This window comes from Rissa tridactyla, chromosome 3 (assembly GCF_028500815.1).
Source record: "Rissa tridactyla isolate bRisTri1 chromosome 3, bRisTri1.patW.cur.20221130, whole genome shotgun sequence".
Classification (NCBI taxonomy): Eukaryota; Metazoa; Chordata; class Aves; order Charadriiformes; family Laridae; genus Rissa; species Rissa tridactyla.
In genome coordinates, this window is record NC_071468.1 from 88,020,815 (window position 1) to 88,040,778 (window position 19,964).

At 41.1% G+C, this 19,964-nt stretch overlaps 1 protein-coding gene across 1 annotated transcript in view; it reads right to left on the reverse strand.

The window, feature by feature from the left end:
- Positions 1-15,420: 15,420 nt before the first annotated feature.
- Positions 15,421-19,964, reverse strand: part of LOC128907528 (hormonally up-regulated neu tumor-associated kinase homolog A-like) — a 31,358-nt gene continuing 26,814 nt past the window's right edge. Inside the window, 1 exon segment of the mRNA XM_054196486.1 lies at positions 15,421-15,461. Within this exon segment, the coding sequence (XP_054052461.1) occupies positions 15,421-15,461 (41 nt within the window).

Genomic DNA, 19,964 nt, shown 5'->3' on the forward strand with positions numbered 1-19,964 from the left:
ACTCCATGGTATATGTTGTCTCCCATCTTCCTTTTTTAGCCTCAGAGCTCCTTCTTGGATAAAGTCAAGCTGTTCCATTCCCAATGAAATGCCAAATGCCTGCACAAGTCCAGCCCTGCCTCTTATACATTACATTGCTTGTCCAGGCTCCCCCTTCCTTAATGGTGTCAAAGGAAACTTTTAATTTCTTCTTTTCTCATTTGTGGCTTCAAGCTTTTGTGGAAACTTGTTACTAACCATCTATCATTTGTGTTGATTTTTCCCGTCTTCCTCCTTTCTGCTGTCTCCCTCTGCTTCACTCCCTCTCTTTTGTCCCTTGCCCCCATACTTCTATTGATCTCCTCCTGTATATGAATGCCTTTATTCTGGGGTGCCAAGTCAGGATATTGTAGAAGTCTTTTAGTTCCTTCCTATTCCTCTGATGAGTTGGCATCTGTAGTCCCTCTGGGATAAAGTGGTAAGCAGCAGGCAATGCTGCAGACAACACACGCTGGCGAGCAACTACAATATACCTAAAAGCAGACAATAAGACCAGCACACCATCATCACATTTCTTACAGTGCAGTGGTCAAAATTCACAAGTGAAACCCTTAGATTCTCCACCCTTCCTACTTTTTTTGTCAGGATACATCACCTCCATCACTTGGGGATCCTCACGTTGGTGGTGAGGATCTGATGAACACTTTGGAGTCAGCCAACCCAAGAAGTGTGTCCAGCCACACCCAGCACAAAACAATATTAATAAGGGCAGGACAAAAAAAAGCAGCAGTCAGCCCCACTTTTCAAATATGCTGTTATTCACTGCTAAGGAATGGGAAATCTAGGATGGTTCTTCCCTTGGAAGACTACTGAAGGAGAAGAGCGTTAACCAGCTTATGGTGGTAAGGGACAGTTTCCAATCTACTTTTTGAAGCTGAGCTTCTGTGTAGAACTGAATGCAATTTTCATGGACCTTGACAGATGACTTTATATCCAAGTAAGTGTAACTTGGGGAAGACCAGAGCTGGCCTCTAATCCATTCTTTTAGGGCTGTTTACACTATTTAACCCAAAATTAAATTTCCAAATGGTATAAGACACTTCTCCATAGCATTTTCTGTTGGCTTCTCAGTATGGTCCCTCTTACCAATCTAATCTTTACCTGCCTGACAGTCCTGTGCACAGTGTAGAGAGCAGCAGTGACTGTTCAGTGGTGTGGGTTTGAGACTAGTGGCCATGCAGTGTATAAGATAGCCATTGCGATGCTTGTTATCACTTGCACAACTCCCTTTGTGTGTCAAGCCCTGGGTGTCTTATTAAAATCATGAGAGAGGCATCAGGAAGAAGTGCGTTCCCAACAGTGGTCCCAGCTTCTCTCCCAAAATGGAAGATGCCCTTCTCTTCACCTTCATAGCTCTGCCCAGTCAGCAGCTTCTGCGCTTTTCTTTTAGTTGACTCAAATGTTCTCAGTTGCCAGTCAGTTCTTCCATCCCAGTGACTGAATTGCAAGGCAAACTAGGGCTGTGTGTGACATACTGAACAGTATATTAAGAGGTAGTAAATAAAGGCTTGTTTATTCAAAGGAAATGAAATACAAGATAATGAATAAAATACATTGATTTTTGCTTAAGAAAATAAGTCTAGTGAGATTTATTTGAAAAGTAGTTTTTTTTCCTCTGTGTTTATTATTTAAAAAAGTGCATGGATGCCAGAGTTCCAGGTATTTTTTTAGGATAAGTTCATGAATTCTTCAGATGCGACTTTGAAGCTTTTCCCAACCTTTTGAAAGTATAAGTAATAAAATTGGGTGGGTTCAGTGCCTCAGATGGAATCTCCTAGACGTAAAATCCATCTACTAAGGTGTTTCATATTTTCTAAAAGCCAAAATCGTGCAAACTGCAGCCCGAACTACGAGGTGCTTGTTAAGCGTAGGCAGAAAACAGTGTCAAATGTTCTTTAGGCTGCCTTTCATAATCACTTATTGGCTCCACTCCTGCAGGACCTCCTACAAGGAGGTCTTGGCCATGCTCTAAAATAATACGTTTATCCATAGGCAGCAAAGGCTACAGCTGCAGCCTGCTGTTTGTGTGAGATTTAAACACCAATGGAAAGGTCTTTTAACTTCTCTGAATTCCTCATTAAAACACTGGTGTGATTTTCTGCAGCCGCCTCAGCTGAGAGTAGCAGTCCAACAAAGCAGCACTGGAAGAGATTGGCATTGTATGTTTCTCTTTGAAATGTGGCAAACCGAAGAATAAACTTGGATCCCCCATCAAGAAAAATTGGAGAAGGAAAAGTATTTTCACCACTAGCCGCTGTGGATAGGGATTCTGTGGAGGCAGCTCTCCTGCAAGGAGCTGGTGGTGAGAAGTTCAAGAAAAGACTGCAATCTTGAAATGCTGCATGTCTTTGTGGATGCTCTTGTCTTAAAAAAAAAAAGGGTTTTTGTGTTGCAATCTTCTCTCTACCTGGTCATTCACCTTTTTAACACATGAGCTAGTTTTCCTTTGCCATCTATTCAGATCTCTGGAAGCACAGAGAAGACAGGATAGGAATGTCAGGGCTGGATATCTATGTGTATGATTATAAACAGGTTTATTTGTCCAAGGAATAATGAAAACCAATGGCCTGAAACTGAAGCCAGACCAAGTCATATTGGAAATAAGACACGAGTTTTCAACAGGGAAAATATTAGCCTTTGGAAAATACCACCGTAGGGAATGTTAGTGTCTCCATCTCTGGACATCTTCAAATCAGACCAGACCCCGGCGCTAGATCTGTGTGCTGGACTCACCAAAGCTGGGCGCAGATGCCTTAGCCAAGCACAACCTGCTGGGCCCAGCATGGGAGTAACTGGGTGTGATTTAAAGACCCAGGAAGTCAGACTATGTGATCCAGTTCTAGCACATCCTCCTCACTTTTAGCATATGAGAAGCTTTGTAAAGAAAATAAGAGCACTGAAATTCAGCCCAGCTTGAGATTGACAGGCTCAACTCTATTACATCTGTTTGCTTTTACTAGATGTGTAATGATGTAGTTAAAAGGTATAGTAAATAGTTTTATTTCAAGTCTTCTAAAGCGTGTGAGCTTTTGGAAGCAGTTTCTCAAGGCTAGCATGTGCCTGATTTATAGACATTTCCTAAAGCAAGTATAGTGAGTTTTGTCATATTTTTATCACTTGTGCTAGAGTGTAACAGATTTGCTGCCTGTTTGTTGTGAAGTGATAGTTCATCAACTAAACGAGGAAGGCCTGGATTTGTTCTTGGATGCACAATGTAGTGCTGCATGACACATTCAGGTGTACTAAAATGATGGGAATGAGTGCTAAGTATTAGTTAGGATGCAAGTTTCAGAGTCAGATGGGCAGTTAATATTTGTCACTCACACATGACCAGAAACATTTTGTATTTAGAAGACACTGTCTGTTTTCATAAGCTTAAAATAAAAAAAAATATGAGTTTGACATTCTTACTATGATTATTCTGAGATGAGTCCATGGTGGCCCTGGAGGGGCCAGAATTGTGTGCAGCATGAGTGACAGCTGTAAAAATCAGGCTCGTTACCAGAGAAAATAATTAGGGAGATAGGAAAAACAGAAAGTTGACAGCAACTGGAATTAGAGAGCATTTTTTTTCCCTAACATCCCTTGAAGAGAAATATGTGCCTGTATCTATCTGTCCTGTAGGTGAAGTTTAAAAGTATGCTTGGTTTTATTTATTGTTCAGAATATCTGTGTTTCTGTTGATGTTTTAAAATGTCAGCCACAGTCAGTATTGTATGAATTTGGGATGGCTTTGTGTCTGAAAACCTTTATTAGGTGGTTTGTTGCAGTTCAAAACCCCTCAATCACGTTAGGCACTTGCACAAATTTGCTTAGCTATATAAAGCTTTTTTTTAAAGGATTAAGTCATTTAGTGGTCTCCTGACTTTGGAATGGCCATGAGAATTAAGTGGCTTAATAAAGATTGTGGAATCAAAAAGATAATTTTATTGTAGAATTCGGAATAGGAAGCAAATTGTGGCTAAGAGTAATTCTTCTACTGTGGACAGGTAGCTACTGGGACTGAAAACTTTGTACTGATTGTGAAATCCTTTTATCTTTTTTTTTTTTTAGGGGAGGAGAGAGTTAAAACCCAGCAGTGCTTATGAAAGAGAGCATCATATGTGGCAAATTATCACTGTGCAGTAAATAACTGAAAGGTAAGAAAGAGATCTGCAAAACCTCATCCAGAATTTTATTGGCCTTGATATAGTGCTGTCCCATAGGAAGCTGAGTCTGGTTGGGAAGCTGTGGTGGGACACCTATGTGTGGATATGGTAGATGCACCAGTCAGAAGGGAAGGAGAATCCAACCATGTAGCTGAGGACATTACCGAAGAAGGCTTTGGAAAACAAAGGTTCTCATCAAACTGTAACACTAAAAGGAACTGCAGTAGGAGTTTAAGTGTACGTGTAGAGCTGAAGGAGTAGGAGTTAAAGTGTTGTGTGCAACTGAATTTCTGTTCACATAATTATGTTCCACCTTCTCATTCAGATTCAGTAGCGTGAAGCATTCATCACATCCCGGCCGAAAATACTGCAGAGAGCTTCTGTGCTTTGCTAAGCATTTATGACAGGTTGTCCTGGAGGCTGAGCCCATTTCAGTGGTGGATGAAGGGGTCCCTGTGTACATTGGCCATGTATCAGCTTAAGTTTGTAAAACACTTTGGAATCCTTTGGGGCACAAGGCCATGTAATGTAAGGCCATTATCATGTTTGTTAAGAAAGCTGAGTTTGCTGCCAAAAATGACAAAATCTCCTTTAAACTTTGAAAGACTATAGCTAGAATCTGCATTAAAATAGTGCAAGAACAAAGTAAAGTGGGACTTACCGGTAATTTCAGTGTTGCCTTGGCTCTGCCTCTTCCTGATGTAGGCAATGTTGATCCTATTCCTTTTCACCTTCTTCCTCTGGGTTCTCTAAAGTCCATGGCTATTATCCTGGGGTGGACTTGGCAGCGGTGTGTAGGACCTGGAATGTGTTTTTCCAGCAGCCATGTCTGGATTTGTGGCTGAATTCTTTGGCTGACGCCACAGCTGGCTCTGCTGGCAGACAAATCTTCTTGGGGGCTGTTTTGGGTTCACAGGGCTGTCAGCTCACTTTCTGTTCTGCCCTGGATGCCGTTTTCCTTGAGTCACTTTTTTTTTTTTTTGGAAGACCGTGTTTGTGGACAAACTTCTTATTATGAAAACATATGATACGGCAAAAATCTTTCCATATTTCAGGATTCTTGCAAATGTTTCCTTGCGAACCAAGAGTAAATATGTCCATTCGCTCAGAAAAGTAGCTGCTGCTGTAGATGTGATCATTTCCAAATAAAGCTGCTTGGCTGGAGACCTGTGGCAATTTCTGTCACTGGTATTGTGGCAAATCCCGATTCCCAGGACAAAAAAATGCCCTGTAGCGCCCTTTGCTGAAATAAGACCTCAATCTGCAAAGGTATTTAGATGACTAACCGTTACGTAGGTGCCTCATTTCCACTGACTCATATTAGGCGCACTAACTGCTTTTAAGGATGTGGGCTTAAACCTCCCAGGCGGCCAGAGCCAGCAGGTCATGTGGGTGATGCCAGCTCGGCAGGACAGATTCTTGCTCACAGTCCTGGATTTCCACCTGATCTGACTAATGATTCTGCTGGAGCTTTCGTAGATGGCCGTGAGAAGCTTCACCAGGGATGGGATATGTCCATTCATAGTAAACTGAAAGACCCACACTGGATCCCAGTGAGAGCTCTCAGAATTTATTTGCTTTTTCTGAGATTTTAAAACATATTTTCAGTGAACAATTTTTTTTGTTTGTTTCTCGTGGATTTTTTTCTCTCTTAGATCTTCCTTTCTCCTTCCTTCCTTGCTTCCTTCCTTGCTTCCTTCCTTGCTTCCTTTCCTTTCTTTCCTTTCTTTCCTTTCTTTCCTTTCTTTCCTTTCTTTCCTTTCTTTCCTTTCTTTCCTTTCTTTCCTTTCTTTCCTTTCTTTCCTTTCTTTCCTTTCTTTCCTTTCTTTCCTTTCTTTCCTTTCTTTCCTTTCTTTCCTTTCTTTCCTTTCTCTCCTTCTCTCCTTCTCTCCTTCTCTCTCTCTTTCTCTCTTTCTCTCTTTCTTCTTTTCTTCCTTCCCATTTTTCCTTCTTTCATTTTTTAGATTCCTTCCTTCAAGGATGGCATGGAAAAGAAAGAAAACAGGCCAGTAATGAAAAAAAAGTTAAAAACCAGGAAAAATATAAAAAGATGAAATCTTTCAATTTGGAAAAAAGCAACCTCTACTTTTTAGAAATGCTTTGAATGGAGAATATTGGGAGCTGTAATCTTGATTACTGGATTGAGGCAATATGTTTAACTTGTGTTAAAACTTTTTTTTAGGAAAAAAAGGGTTTCCTTTTCTATGTTAGGTACTCATAAGCATTTTGTTGTCTGTACTCCTTAGATGAAGCTGTGAACATCTACTCTAGGCCATACTGGCGTGTCAGCAAAGTTCATTTGGCTTGTACCCTCTTTTGACTGTGGACCTTGGCTTCCAGCAGCAGAGGCACTGCTTTACTCCTGGGCTTTTGTCTCAATGAGCCAACTCTTGATATAAGCTCCTTTCCTACATTGTTGAGTAGCTAATTGAGTAGCATTAAAGTCAACACCCATATGTCCTTTATATGGCTCAGCTTGAGTCTAATTATTTCCAAAATAGATATATGCATGGAATATGTTTTTTGAGGGAAACTTTCCCTGGAGTCCACCTTGAGTCATTTTTATCTTTTGCACCTTCTAATCCATCTCTAAAACACAAAAGCAAGACTAAGAAGGAATTAGTAAATAGCAATATGGCTTTGTGCAAGAGTAGTGGGAATATCAAGTTCCTCTTTTGCAAATAAATGGTAATTCCAGCTTTTTGACAAGGAACAAACTTTTCTTGTTATAACTTTGCTGCTGAGCAGCAAAGGAGAAGTGCAAAATAACATTTTCTGAAGCTGCAGAGGAAAATGGGAATCCCTGAATTCTGGATTACAACCACAGTGATTTATACTTTCATTAGGGAGAGACATGAGAATGACACAGCAGAAGACGGTGATTTTCTGTTAGCAATTCCAACTTTGCTTATTGATTAGGAACATCTTTTTGTGTTTTTTTTTTTTTTTTTTTTGTTCTTTAAATGTGCAGTGTTGTGGAGGTTTATTTATTTTAAAAAGTCTGTCAGAAAATACCTTCAGGAAGTGTTCATGAGGGTTGCATAAGGGTGGTATATTCTTTGTTGTAACATTTTAGACAAGTCAGGTTAAGTGATGTAAATGGCTAATTCAGTTGAATGAGTCATAACTTGTCTTTTGTGTTTTGATTTATAAATATCATAAAGGAAGGAATTATCAAAGAGTAATAGCTGGCAAGCTGTCTTGCCAGCCATCCCCAGACAAATACCTAATGGTTTTTTTCAATTATTTGTCCAGTTTGCTCTCTAAGTTACTAGGAACAATAAGACTCCTGCTGCTTTTCTTCAATTACTTATCTCTAGTTAACAAAGCTCATTGTTAAAAATTTCCCGTAGAATATTCATTTTCTGTATTTTTAGTTACACCTTCTTGTTCCAGCCTGTTTATTTACTCCCTTCCTTGGTGTTTACACTCTTCGGGTACTTGAAGTGGTTCCCATATGGCTGTTGGACATTGTGCAGACAATCAAACATCATTCCTTTAATCTCTTCTCATAAATCAGCTCTTCCAGCTGTTCAGTCATTTTTATGGCTTTTTTTCACATACCCATCATTCTGTTGCTCTCTTTCTGGTATTGAAGTACCCAGAATTGTGCAGAGAGTCCTACATATAATCCCCCCAGAGGGAGGCTGAGTCATTCACTCTCTGGTACAGTATTTGTGACCACATATACAGCTAGCTATGAATTCCGATTTGGGTTGCTGTCTCGCATCTGATAATTTGGTGCTTTCTTTCTGGTTAAACCAGAACAACATTTTGGACTGTTTGAAAGCTTGAATTAATAAATTTATGGTACTTAGAAATTTTAGGAGAGATGCTGTAAATTAGTGATCACAGATTTGCTTAACAACCAGCGGCAAATAAGGACTAAATGTGATATTGCAATGTCAGAAGGAGGTGTAAAAGGAACAAATGTTTTGACATGGCAGGTAGGAAGGAGATGTAGTATTTGCATGCACTGAAGGATAATTGATTGTATCAGTGAGCGAGAAAAATAATCCAGGAAGGATCTAAGACATCACCTAGTCCATTATCCTGCCCAGAGGTAGGATGCAGTACAGCTCTGTTGGTCCCGATGAGTTTATCGTTCCTGTTATTAAAGACATCCACCAAAGAAGCGGTAATTTCTAAAGGAAGTCTATTCCAGTATTTACAAAGCAAACTTGCTAGAAGGTTTTTCCTATTTTCCAACCTGCATAACAGGCTTCCCAGTTGCCTTTTTTGCTACTTTAAATGACAACATTGATGAAATACGGGACTGGGACCTGGGTGCACCTGTTCCTTGTGATGAAAAGAAGACGTAAATGATTAAAGAAATATGGTTATTGTGTGCCCTGTCATTATTAATCTAGTCCTCTAGTCACAAAATGTTTGAGCAGCCATAATCAGTGCTCTTGAGAACGACTGCCTGGGAGGGAGATGCTGACAAGAAGAAGTACTATTAATTCAACAAGAAAGGCTTTATCCATGCCAGAGTCCCAACTGCTGGTAAAGATGATTGCAGTAGTGCTGTGCTGATTTGCACCAGCTGAAGGTCTGTGACCTATATAGACTCAGTTTGTTTGACAGATATTGAACTGTGGTACAAATTTAGCCCCGGCTCTTTGCCTGTGTACCCAAAGTTTCCTCTGAGCTAACTACACTTCACTTGGAAAATACTATCAATTCAAAACTGTCCTAGCAGGTAAAAACAGCAGGTCAAGATGCAAAGCCCGCAAAACTGCCCTGGAAATACTGTAAGAAGTTATTACTTTTTAACTTGTGTTTAGAATCCTTATTTTTTGGGGTGTGTGTGTCTGTAAGTATGTTGCAAATGATTTGTGGTTTTATTGATGCTTCAATCCCGTATTCTATCTAGTGTCAGGAAATACAGGGAGAGATCATGCAGAAAATGCTACCCAAGTCTAGAAAGTGTTTAGTGGTCTGGGAAATGGTCCAGGTTGGATTTTCAAAGCAAAATAGAGCTCATCTTTTGAAAGTTTCAGAAGTATTCCAGTTCCCATGTAAGTATTAGCATTTACTGAAAATGTAGTAGAGACATGCACATGGGTCATTCTTATCCCAAACCAGACTCATTTGATGAATAAGTAAACACACTTTTAAAAGTAAGTACTCAATTTCTCACTTTTGAGGTGTGGTTATTGTAGAAATCAGGTGTTCAGATAAGTACACACCATACTTTCTGCCATTAGCTGCTCATAAATGAGCTAATTGCAATATCCTCTGTGTGGAAGAGCCTGGAAAATTTTCCCCCAGATTACATACCCAGAAAACATATAAGAAAGGCTTCATACCTCAGACAAGGGTGCCATGGGTAAGAGAAGTTCTTTGGAATATGCACCTATCAAGCAGGAATAAGGCCACCAAATGCCAAGAGTGTGTGCCAACATCCTCCCCGATGTCCCTTTAAAAAATAACGTCAAAGAAAATTCAATAAAACAGCACCCTGTCTCACAGATCCATGATTCACAAAATCATGATACACTGCCATATAAGTTTGCAGGGCTTGGTTTACCCTACATCACTTTAAGCACCTAGTTGGAAGGCCTAAATAATGAACAAGGTAATTTGAGAAATTCCCTACAGTCAATGGAAAGTGATGGACACCACTAGAAGGCAATACAGATCTTAAAGTCTAAACCATAGAAAACAGTATTTCTTCCTTCCCCAAATCAAACCTCAATATATATTTTAATTAGAAAAAAAAATGCAATTTTCCAACTAAACTGAAATACAAACCTTAATAGTCTACTCAAACCACACAGATTGAATCTCTGCCGCAACCCTCTCCCAGTCAGTCAGCCTCACCGCAGGATTCTTTGGGGAAACAGATACTGATGTACAACAGACCTCAAAATCAGTAAAATCAGACTCCGGGGAGCAAAGGGAGGAAAAAAACCCTTCAGAATCAAGACTTTATCACATAAAATGTCCTGTAACTATTATGATCCTTTCTTATTTAACTTGGTGTCCAGTCACGTTAGTGCTGAAATTCCTGTTTTTTATAAATAACACTTAGAAGAGCTCTATAGAGGTTTCTTTTGTACTACTGAAATTGTTTTAGACCCACAAGTAAGGATGTATGTTTCTGTATATTGTGGATTGTATATGTACTTATAAGATATATAATTATCTATTATATTTTTCAAATATATTTCTGGTTTTGGTTCTGTTTCTCCTATCTTGAGTGAAACATAGGAGACAGGAAAAAAACTAAGAGTTAAAGCGTCTACTTCTAATAAACTAGGAACTTTTTTCAAGGATAACAGTATCTAGTAGTATGTATCTTTGCTAAACGCTGATGCTCTACTAGTCTTTAATGTACAATGCCGTGCTTACTCTGTCTCTATTTTACTGAGGTTTTCTGTTCTATTGGGTTGTCTAAACTAGCCAGCTTTGTCTCCATATGTATTCAATGGAAAGAAATGGGCACTGCCATGGGGCAAATGCATCTAGTGCTATCTTTTCGTAAAATGAATCACAGAATCACAGAATCGTGCATGTTAGAAGTGAACTCTGGAGCTCATCTAGTCCAGTTCCCAGCTCAAAGACAGGCCAGCTGCTCAGGGACCTGTCCAGCCTGGTTTTGGTAATCTTCTGGGAAATCTGTTCCAGTGCTTGATCACCCTCGACGTAAAAAGTTTTTTCCTTTCACTCTATCAGAATTTCTGATCCACCTGAATTCCAGCTTGCATCTCTTGCATCTTATTTTACGCCTGTGCACCTCTGAGAAGAGGCTCCCGCTGCCTTTCCTATTCCCTTTCATAAGGTAGTTACAGACAGCAATAAGGTCCCTCCTGAGCCTTCTCTTCTGAAGGCGGAACAAATCCAGTTCATGCAGCCTCTTGTCATGCATCCTGTGCATTGTCCTTCTGCCCATCTCGGTGGCCCTCCACTGGGCTCACTACAGCGTGTCTGTGTCTTTGTGGTACTGGCTGCAGTACTCCAAAAGCAGTTTTACAAGGGCCAAACAGAGGCAAAGAAACGCTTCCCTTGACCTGCAAGATATGCTCTTTCTAATACAGTTTAAGATGTGGCTGGCCCTCATTGCTGCAAGGGCACACTGCTGAATAATGTTCAGCATGTTGCCCATCAGGATGCGCTGGTCCTTTTCTGCCAAGCTGTTTTCCAGAGGGTTGAGCCCTGGCCTTTAATACGGCATGGAGATATTCCCTCTCAGATGCAGGACTTTGTATTTTCCTTAGCTGAATCTCATGAGGTTCCTGTCAGCCCATTTTCCAGCCTGTCCAGATCCCTCTGAACAGCAGCCTGTGCCCTGCATATTGACTGCTCCCCCCAGTTTGGTATCACCCGTGAAGAGGCTGAGTGTGTCCAGTCGCTAGTAAAGACTAAACAGTATCAGCCTTGCTGAGGTCAAGGTGTACAACGCTTTTTGTTCTTCTATTGTCCATGGAGCTGGTCATATCATCATAGAAACCTGTCAGGTTGGTCAGGCAGGATTTGCCCTTGCTAAATCCCAGTCACCTTCTTGCCTTTCATGTGATCAGAAATGACTTCCTGGAGGGGGCTGAGGTGAGGCTGACTGACCTGAGTCATCCTGCTTGCCCTTTCTGAAGATGGGTGTGATGTTTACCTTGTTTCAATCATCAGGAACCTCCCCTGACTCCAGTGACCTTTCAGGGATGATGGCTCTTTTGCAATGATGCCAGCCAGCTCCCTCAGCACCCTAAGATGTATCTGATCTGCTCCCGTGGGTTGCATGTACTTGGTTTGCTTAAGTGGGCCCTGACCCTGCCTTCCTCTCCTGGAGGTACAGTGTCATTTCCACAGACTCTGCCAGTAGCCTTCAGGGGCTGGAATGCTTGAGGACACACTTGCCCAGTGAAAACTGAGGGGAAAACAGAAGAAATGGAGTACCTCAGCCTTTTCCATGCTTTTTGTCACTCAGTCTCTTGCTCCATTGAGCAGAGAGACCACATTCACATTAATCTTCTCCCCATTGGACATGTTTGTCTTCAGTAAATATAAAGGCAGAGCAGGCTGATTAGCTTAGTCTCCACTAATTTTCAAAAGCCTAGAAAACAATGACTTGAATCATATTTTAGATTCAGATAAACCTTTATTTTGGGATTGACTGTTGCCATTACCAACCCGCACCGGGCTGGGTGCAGCCTGGGCTGGTGACATGTTAGCACTGGTTGGCAGCTGACTTCAGCAGCCCGGCAGGGTAGTGTCACTGCATTGCACAAGGAGCAAGGGCTTTGATCAAGCATCAGAACTGGGGGATTTATTCTTTGTTGTGTTCTGACTTGTTTACTGGTTTTAACTACTTGAAGAGTGATTCGTGGCAGAGAAACACAGCTCCATGCTCAGTGCGCTCTCAAGCAGTTACTTTGCCTGTGATGATGTGGATCTCCAGAAGTCTTCCAGCTCTTTGGAGGTTCCTACTGGTGTGCAGAGGGACATGCACTTGGCTTACATGCCATGTACAGCAGTTTTGTAGGATCTAACTTTTGACATGAAATGGTATTAAGTCAAATATTTAAAGCACTTAAGAGAAGAGTCGTCTACATGGAGAAGTCATTCTTCTGCTGTCGTTCTGCGACACTTTTCTTTAGGGGCAGTTTTACTCACAGCAGACACACCGTCAAGGCAGATGTTCCCTTTATAGGTTCTTCAAGTGCTTAGTGCCTCTTGAACGTTGGTCTGTGCTATGGGATGGCTGATTTCGCTCAGGTTTTATACATCAAGGTTACAGTAAAAATCAAAACAGGTGACTTAACCTGAACAGAGCAAAACAAGGCAGGAAAGAAGCATTTTCTATCCTAAAACTCCTAAAGAGAATGCTCTATATAGTATCTGGGGGGTGCAGTGGAGGGTGTCATGATAATAGTGAGTGGAATGAGAAGTGGTATTTATGAGAGTGTAAAAATGAATCAGTGAAAAAGAAGAAATAGTTTATCTCATTAACCTCTCTGCCAGTGTAGTCCTTCCTATAATATCCATTATAACAACCATTCCAGGAGATTTTTGTCTGCCAGGAGTTTCCATGGAGCATGCAGCACGCCAAGGGGCTGCATGGCTCCCAGCGAGGGTGAGGGACGGATTCCAGGTGACTTTAATGCCTTTTCAATCCAGGTCTAAAGCCTACAGTTAGCCTAAGACTACAGTTAAATAAGACCTTCCTGTGCTTAAAGGCCCAGATCCGCTATAGCAGGCAGTGCCAGATTAGCAAGGCAAAAATGACTTTATAGATCTTTAGGCTGCTGTAAAACTATTATAAAATAATCTTGGCTACCTGTGAGCTCAAAGAGTACATCTGGTAGCAAGGGAGAAACGCAGTATCGACACTACACCCTCTAGCTGGAGAAGGGAAGGTGGCACACTGCCACTATTGCTGCTTTGAATTACCTGGTATTTCCCCTTTATGGAGAACCATCAGGAGAGCAAGACTGCTGCGTCTCTGGCTCTTTTGCACAACTGAAGTGGCAAAAAACAGCTGGAGAAGACCTGAGAATGAAGCTGCACAGCTCATTTAATTTAGCGTTCTAATTTTTTTCCTGTTTCTGAGCTGTACAGCAAATGGCAAAACTTTCGATTGGCTTCAATTATGCAATATGTTAAAATATAACTAAGCACTCATCACACATTAATTGCCAACAGATTTCTGAAGACACTTATTGACATTGAATAATTACATAGGAGATGTGTGCCTCTTATAAAATGGATAATCCTCAATAAATCTATTTCTTGCAACCATTCTGTAATTATTTTACACTAACTATATTTAGATTTGGTAGCATAAATCATAAAATACCAAATTTTTATTTAAAACAATATTTTAAAAGTCTAAGATATGTAAGTTAATCCTACAGAAATATGTCTTCAATAATCAACTGGTATTTTTTTAAAAATGCAGTTAGAATCTTATTAAATCTAAATTAAAAGCTTACATGAAAAACAATTTAAAAATAGATATTGAAACCTAAGAATTCACACTCTTCAGTGTTTGCTTCTATTACAATGCACACTTAAGAATTTGATAATTTTTTCCAGGTGGACAAAAACAAAAAGGGTTTAAATTTGTAGCTAGTTTCAGATTTTAAAGTAAACAGGCTATTTAAATGGAAGGACGTGGTTTGCCCTGACGTCCCCATATGGGAACATTTAATTTTAAACACATCATAAAAATAAGGCAGATTAACATTTTTAAGCAACTTTGTGCCATTTGAAGGGAGTTTTTATTTTCATTTCAGACACTGAACTTGGTTTTTCCAACATGCAAATTCTGGGTCAATGATAGGCCCAAGAAAGCAAAAGCAAGGATGCGGCGAGCAGGCATTCATTTTCACACGATGAATTAAAGCGAAAAAATCTGTAGAGACCGCAGCATACGAGGGCATAAAGTATAGTGAGTGCACCCAGTCACCGAAGTGATGCTGAGCTTGATGCAACTGCTTAAACCTAAAGCCATGGTTTGCTCTCCTTTGCTTTAATGAAAGGACAAAAATCCCAGCTCTTAGTTATTGCTAAGCCAATTTTTCAGTACTTCCAAATTGGGCTATTATGCGGTTCTCTTACCATGCCACATCATGTTTGTACATTGAAATCTGTGCTTGGCATTTCTTCTATCCTATCCACAGGGCAAAAGCAGAGTTAGACATAGAAGCAGAGAGACTCCTGCAGAGAAAGCAGCAAGAAAGCGCAGCTTATAAATCATTTTTGAGATTGCATAGAGATATGTAATGTGTGATCTGTAGTCACAGGCTGTGCCTTTTGAACTCAGATGTTTATTAGTTCATACTGCCCCATACTGATATCTATCAGGATAACATAATAGTTATATGACAAGTTGTGATTTTACTGACTTTCAGTCACTGCCGAGTATTTTTCAGGCTTTCTGGGAAATTTTGCCATCTTTACTATATATTCCATGAGCACAGAAGTCTCTCAAATATCCATTGTTCTTGAAGGATTGCCTTTGGGAACTCAAGGGGTGCTTGCTTGCTTTTTTGTGGAAGGGAGATAATGAGCTTAATGGAAGAGAATCAAACTCATTGGAGCAGGGTATCCTTAGAGCATTTCCGACAATTTGGGGCGGGTTTTCTGAAGCATAAATTTCCTTCTTATCTGCAGGATTGGGTCATTTTCCTACTTACTCCTGTTGAAAGCAGTGAAGTGGCTGGAACAGGGTTTTCTTTCTCTAGAAGGCTGTCATAACAAAACAGCTTGAGCTGGTACTGTATCATCGTCTCTATGACCCATTTATCACTGTTGGAGGAGTTGGGGGTGGTCCTGCAGCAATAAAAGGGGGGCATTATAGAAAAACACAGAATATGTCACTTAACCTTTCATATCCATTCTGTAACAGTGTATCGTCCACACCTCTCTGTGTTAGCCTACAGGTAAAAGCCTGTAAATAAATATATGTGGCTTATAGGTCAGTTGTCTCGGGGAGTTGTTTTTTGGTTTAGTTGCAGGAGAGGTGCTGAGCTATTAAAGCATATGGGAAGCAGCAAGTAGAAATGCCTAGAAAGAGCAGAGTCTCCGTAATGTGGGAATTCATGGGAATTCGTGGGAATTCGTGGGAATTCGTGGTCATGTTAGGAAAGGGTGTAGGCTGGCAAAGAGTGGCTGGCTGGCAGATGTGTAGGCTGTGTTCTGTGAAAGAGACCTCTTAGTAGTTTGAAATACTGCCATACCCACAACGGCTTGTATGCAGAGCTTCACTGGAAAGACACCCTGAAGGCCTGAACCAAAGGGCTCCTCCTTTGCTGGGGAAACACTTGCTTTCCTTTCTGGTCCCATTGAAGTGTACTGTAGAAACTGCTGATGTGAGTTAAGTATCAATTAGCATAGAAAAGACTTGTGTAACATAGTCCCTACTGGTTTTCATTGCCTTCTTGAGCTACTGCAATGGATAGGCTTGATATTTAAATCCTTCTTTTGTCTAAATAGGGGAATACTCTCTTTCTGCTTAACAGACGACTTTCTTTCTAAGAAAGGATTTGTAAAAAGTGGCCTTCAGTCTTCTTGCTGGCCTCAAAAGGCTACAGTTACTAAATACAGATGTGCCAAGTAAAATATCTGCCTGCCTAGAAGCAGCCATTTAGGTTTAAGGACCCATTTGATCCTCCCTTCTACCTTTCTGAGCCTCTGGTATACGCTCCAGATATGGACTTAAAAATCTTACTGTCATGCTCCTGTGGTCAGGAAAGAGCCCTGCTGGCTATAACGTGGCTATAACAGTCATGAGATGAGATGGATGCTCTCTTCCTATTTCCCAGTCTGTAGAAACTCAAAGCCCAAAATATTGGATCAAGTCGTCCTTATGGCAGTGCAGTTGGGTAGACTTTGAAGAGTCTGTTTAAGGGCTTCCAAAGCTAATTTACTCTCCCCCTTTTCCAGATGTCCATGGTCTCCATTGACTACAAAGGTGTCTAAACAACCAGCTTAGTCAGAGATGCTTCTGCTGTTTAAGGTAGGGTAAGCAACATCCCACTGCAAGATCCTGTTGCTCCTCAAAATCTTGACCCAAGTATGCCTCATGGCGTTTGGCTCTATTTGTTCCCTTTGGCCCCCTGCCTGCTCTCCTGAGTGGTGCTAGAAGTCTTAACCTCTATGATAGCTTCTTCCTAGCTGGAAATAGGAAATAGGTCCAGAAAAGGACCTGGGTGTTCTAATTGACAAGCGGCTGAACATGAGCCAGCAGTGTGCCCAGGTGGCCAAGAAAGCCAATGGCATCCTGGCTTGTATTAGAAATAGTGTGACCAGCAGAAGTAGGGAGGTGATTGTCCCCCTGTACTCAGCACTGGTGAGGCCACACCTTGAGTATTGTGTCCAGTTCTGGCACCTCAATATGAGAGAGATATCGAGATGCTGGAGTGAGTGCAGAGGAGGGCAACGAAGCTGGTGAAGGGCCTGGAGAATAAATCTTATGAGGAGTGATTGAAGGAGCTGGGACTGTTTAGTTTGAGGAAGAGGAGGCTGAGGGGAGACCTCATCACTCTCTACAACTACTTGAAAGGACATTGTGGAGAGGTTGGTGCTGGTCTCTTCTCACAGGTAATTAGCGATAGAACAAGAGGGAATGGCTTCAAGCTGCAGCAGGGTAGGTTTAGGCTGGACATAAAGAAAAAATTCTTCACAGAAAGAGTGTTCAGACACTGGAATAGGCTGCCCAGGGACATGGTGGAGTCACCATCCCTGAATGTGTTTAAGACTCATTTAGATGTGGTGTTAGGGGATATGGTGTAGGGGAGAACTTTGTAGAGTGGTGTTGATGGTTGGACTCAATGATCCCAAGGGTCTTTTCCAACCTAAATGATTCTATGAATCTATGATTCTGTGAAATAGCTCTTTCCTGAAAGTCTCTTCTCACTTTCTCTCTAATAGACTAGCTGTAAAATATGTGTGTATAAGGGACTGGAGCCCAAACACTGCAGCCAGTAAAATGGTGGACTTGGTAGGAAGGTCCCTGCTGATTCGCATGCCAGAATGTTTTATACCAGGAATCGTAACAGAAATCTCAAATATTTTATTCTTAATAAGACTATGTTTCCTAAGTTCACTACCTTATATTTTTCTGTAGTATCCATCTATATAGTCTGTAACTCAAAACAATGACCAGAACTGAAAAGAGTGGTGAAAAAGAGGAAGGGAATAGTTCGTTATCGTTATGATACTGAAAAATTTTAATTTCAGATGTATGGGTGAGGCAAATATATGTTGCACATAAGGAACATAAAAATTGTACTTGCTGCTTTATAAAGAAAAAGTGTGCTTATCTATTTCTCAGGCTCACTTTCAGTTTAACAAACACTGATTTCAAGATGACTTTTGTATGATGAATATTTTCTGAATTTCTTAAACCTTTCACGTACTTTATCATTAAAGCCTGGGGAAATCGAAGGAGTGGATTTCTTTGGACTGCAAATCAGGTGTTGCAGTTTTAACACCGTATTTATAAGGGATGAGCAAAATGGTCCTGTCTGCTCTTTCTTGTCATCTTGCTGGCACAGACAACAGGTGAACCTGAGCTGCTTTCTCCGTTTTTGTGAGCTTCTGATCTGCAGAGTTTTGTTGTTCATAAGCTGTAACATGAGAGGGCTGTGAGAGAATGTGTCAGTCACTTAGATCTCCATTCAGCATTTTACCCAGCGTGGATGGGTCAGCATCACAAAGGCTATCTAATGTCAGAACTTCTGAATTATTCAGGGATTTTTCAGAGGCTAAAAAGAAATTCCTTTACTGGCTAAATTATTAATCTTGTTCATTTATGTGTTTAATAAATGATGAAATTAAAAGTGCAGTACGAAAGCAGTGACTTTTTGTTTCGTATTTTTCCAACTGTAGGTTTGATTGATTCTGCTTCCTGATAGGTCTTTCTAAGTGTATATTTGTATTTCATCCTCAGAATTTCCTGTGGTTTGAAATTCTTTTGCTGACATGAAAACAGTTGTGATTTGAAAAGCAGAACAGTGCTCAAACTGGTAATACATAAAGCAGTTGAACTTATTAATATGGCGCAGAAACAGGATAGTAGTAAAAGGTGCCATTTCCTCTGTGTAAATGGAAAACCTATGACATGGAGGGCTGAGAATCTCTTGTGATTGCATTGACAGACCATGGAAATAGCAGGATCCACTTATAGAGACTGACTTGAAGGACCTAAAGATCCAGTGCCAGTCCCAGCGGAGACTTTATGTGAAGTTTGTTTGTACAAGGGACTGCTGTAGATGTAAAGAAGTAGCTAAATGCTCCTTTGGAAGCTGTCTCTTTAGGAGCCTGTTGTTACGTTTCTGCTACCAGATGCGAGAGAGGAGGTGCGAAAGCCCTGCCGTCCCACTTCACCTTGCCTTGCATCTTATTAGCATTGGCTTTCTATCAGGGTTGTAATAAGACTCTACTTGGTGTTAGGTATTTTCAATAACTCTTCCTGAAAGAGGATGCTGTGGAACTCCCATGCAAGGCTCCAGCTCCCTCCTCTCCCCACACATGAATTACACTGGTTGAACACTACTCTGCATGACTCAGTGCATTTCTGGCCAAGTGTGTCTTAATGTACATTTTCTTGCCAAGCAGTGATGTCCCCTTCCTTAGTTAGAAGCATATTTTTTTCTTTACACTGTTAAATAAAAGGGCGGATTCCAGAGCCCCTCACTTCTTTCTGCAGACATCACATCCCTGAAGCGTAAATTTATCACCTGCTGAAGGGAAACGTTTTTGTGGGAGCCACTTGTTAAAATATTGGCACCATCTCCCTGCCTGGGCCACCCATGCAGTCTGGCTGCCTGGAGGTGTTTCCATCGTCATGGGCTGCGTTATCGGCTATACTGCACTGTGCTCCCTGCCCCTTCCCGCCTCTGCACGTGATCCGGGACCCGCGTTTATGGCATTGAACCATTAACTGCACTTCTCCCTTTTGCCCTTCAGGAACGAGATGGCTTTTATTTCAAAGTGTTAATATACACGGTAGATGAGAGGTCCTGCTCAGACACAGCCGCTCGGTGCTATGTTTCAGCGGTGTTGGAACAGCTCGGGAGAAGGCCAGGCTGAAGCTAACCCTTAAATGAGCATATGGAAAGCGTAGGTAGAAAATCTCTTTTCTCTCTACATGACGTCTATAAAGCAATACTCAGCTGTGGCATGTTGAAGAAACATTTATTTCAGCACTGTGACCTTTAAAGTGCCAGACAGGACAGAAGAAGGGATATTCCCTTGCTTTTTACTAAGCCACTCCTAGAAATAAGAAACCATATTACCTTGAAGACAGAAAGAACAGGCAGGTGGCAGGGA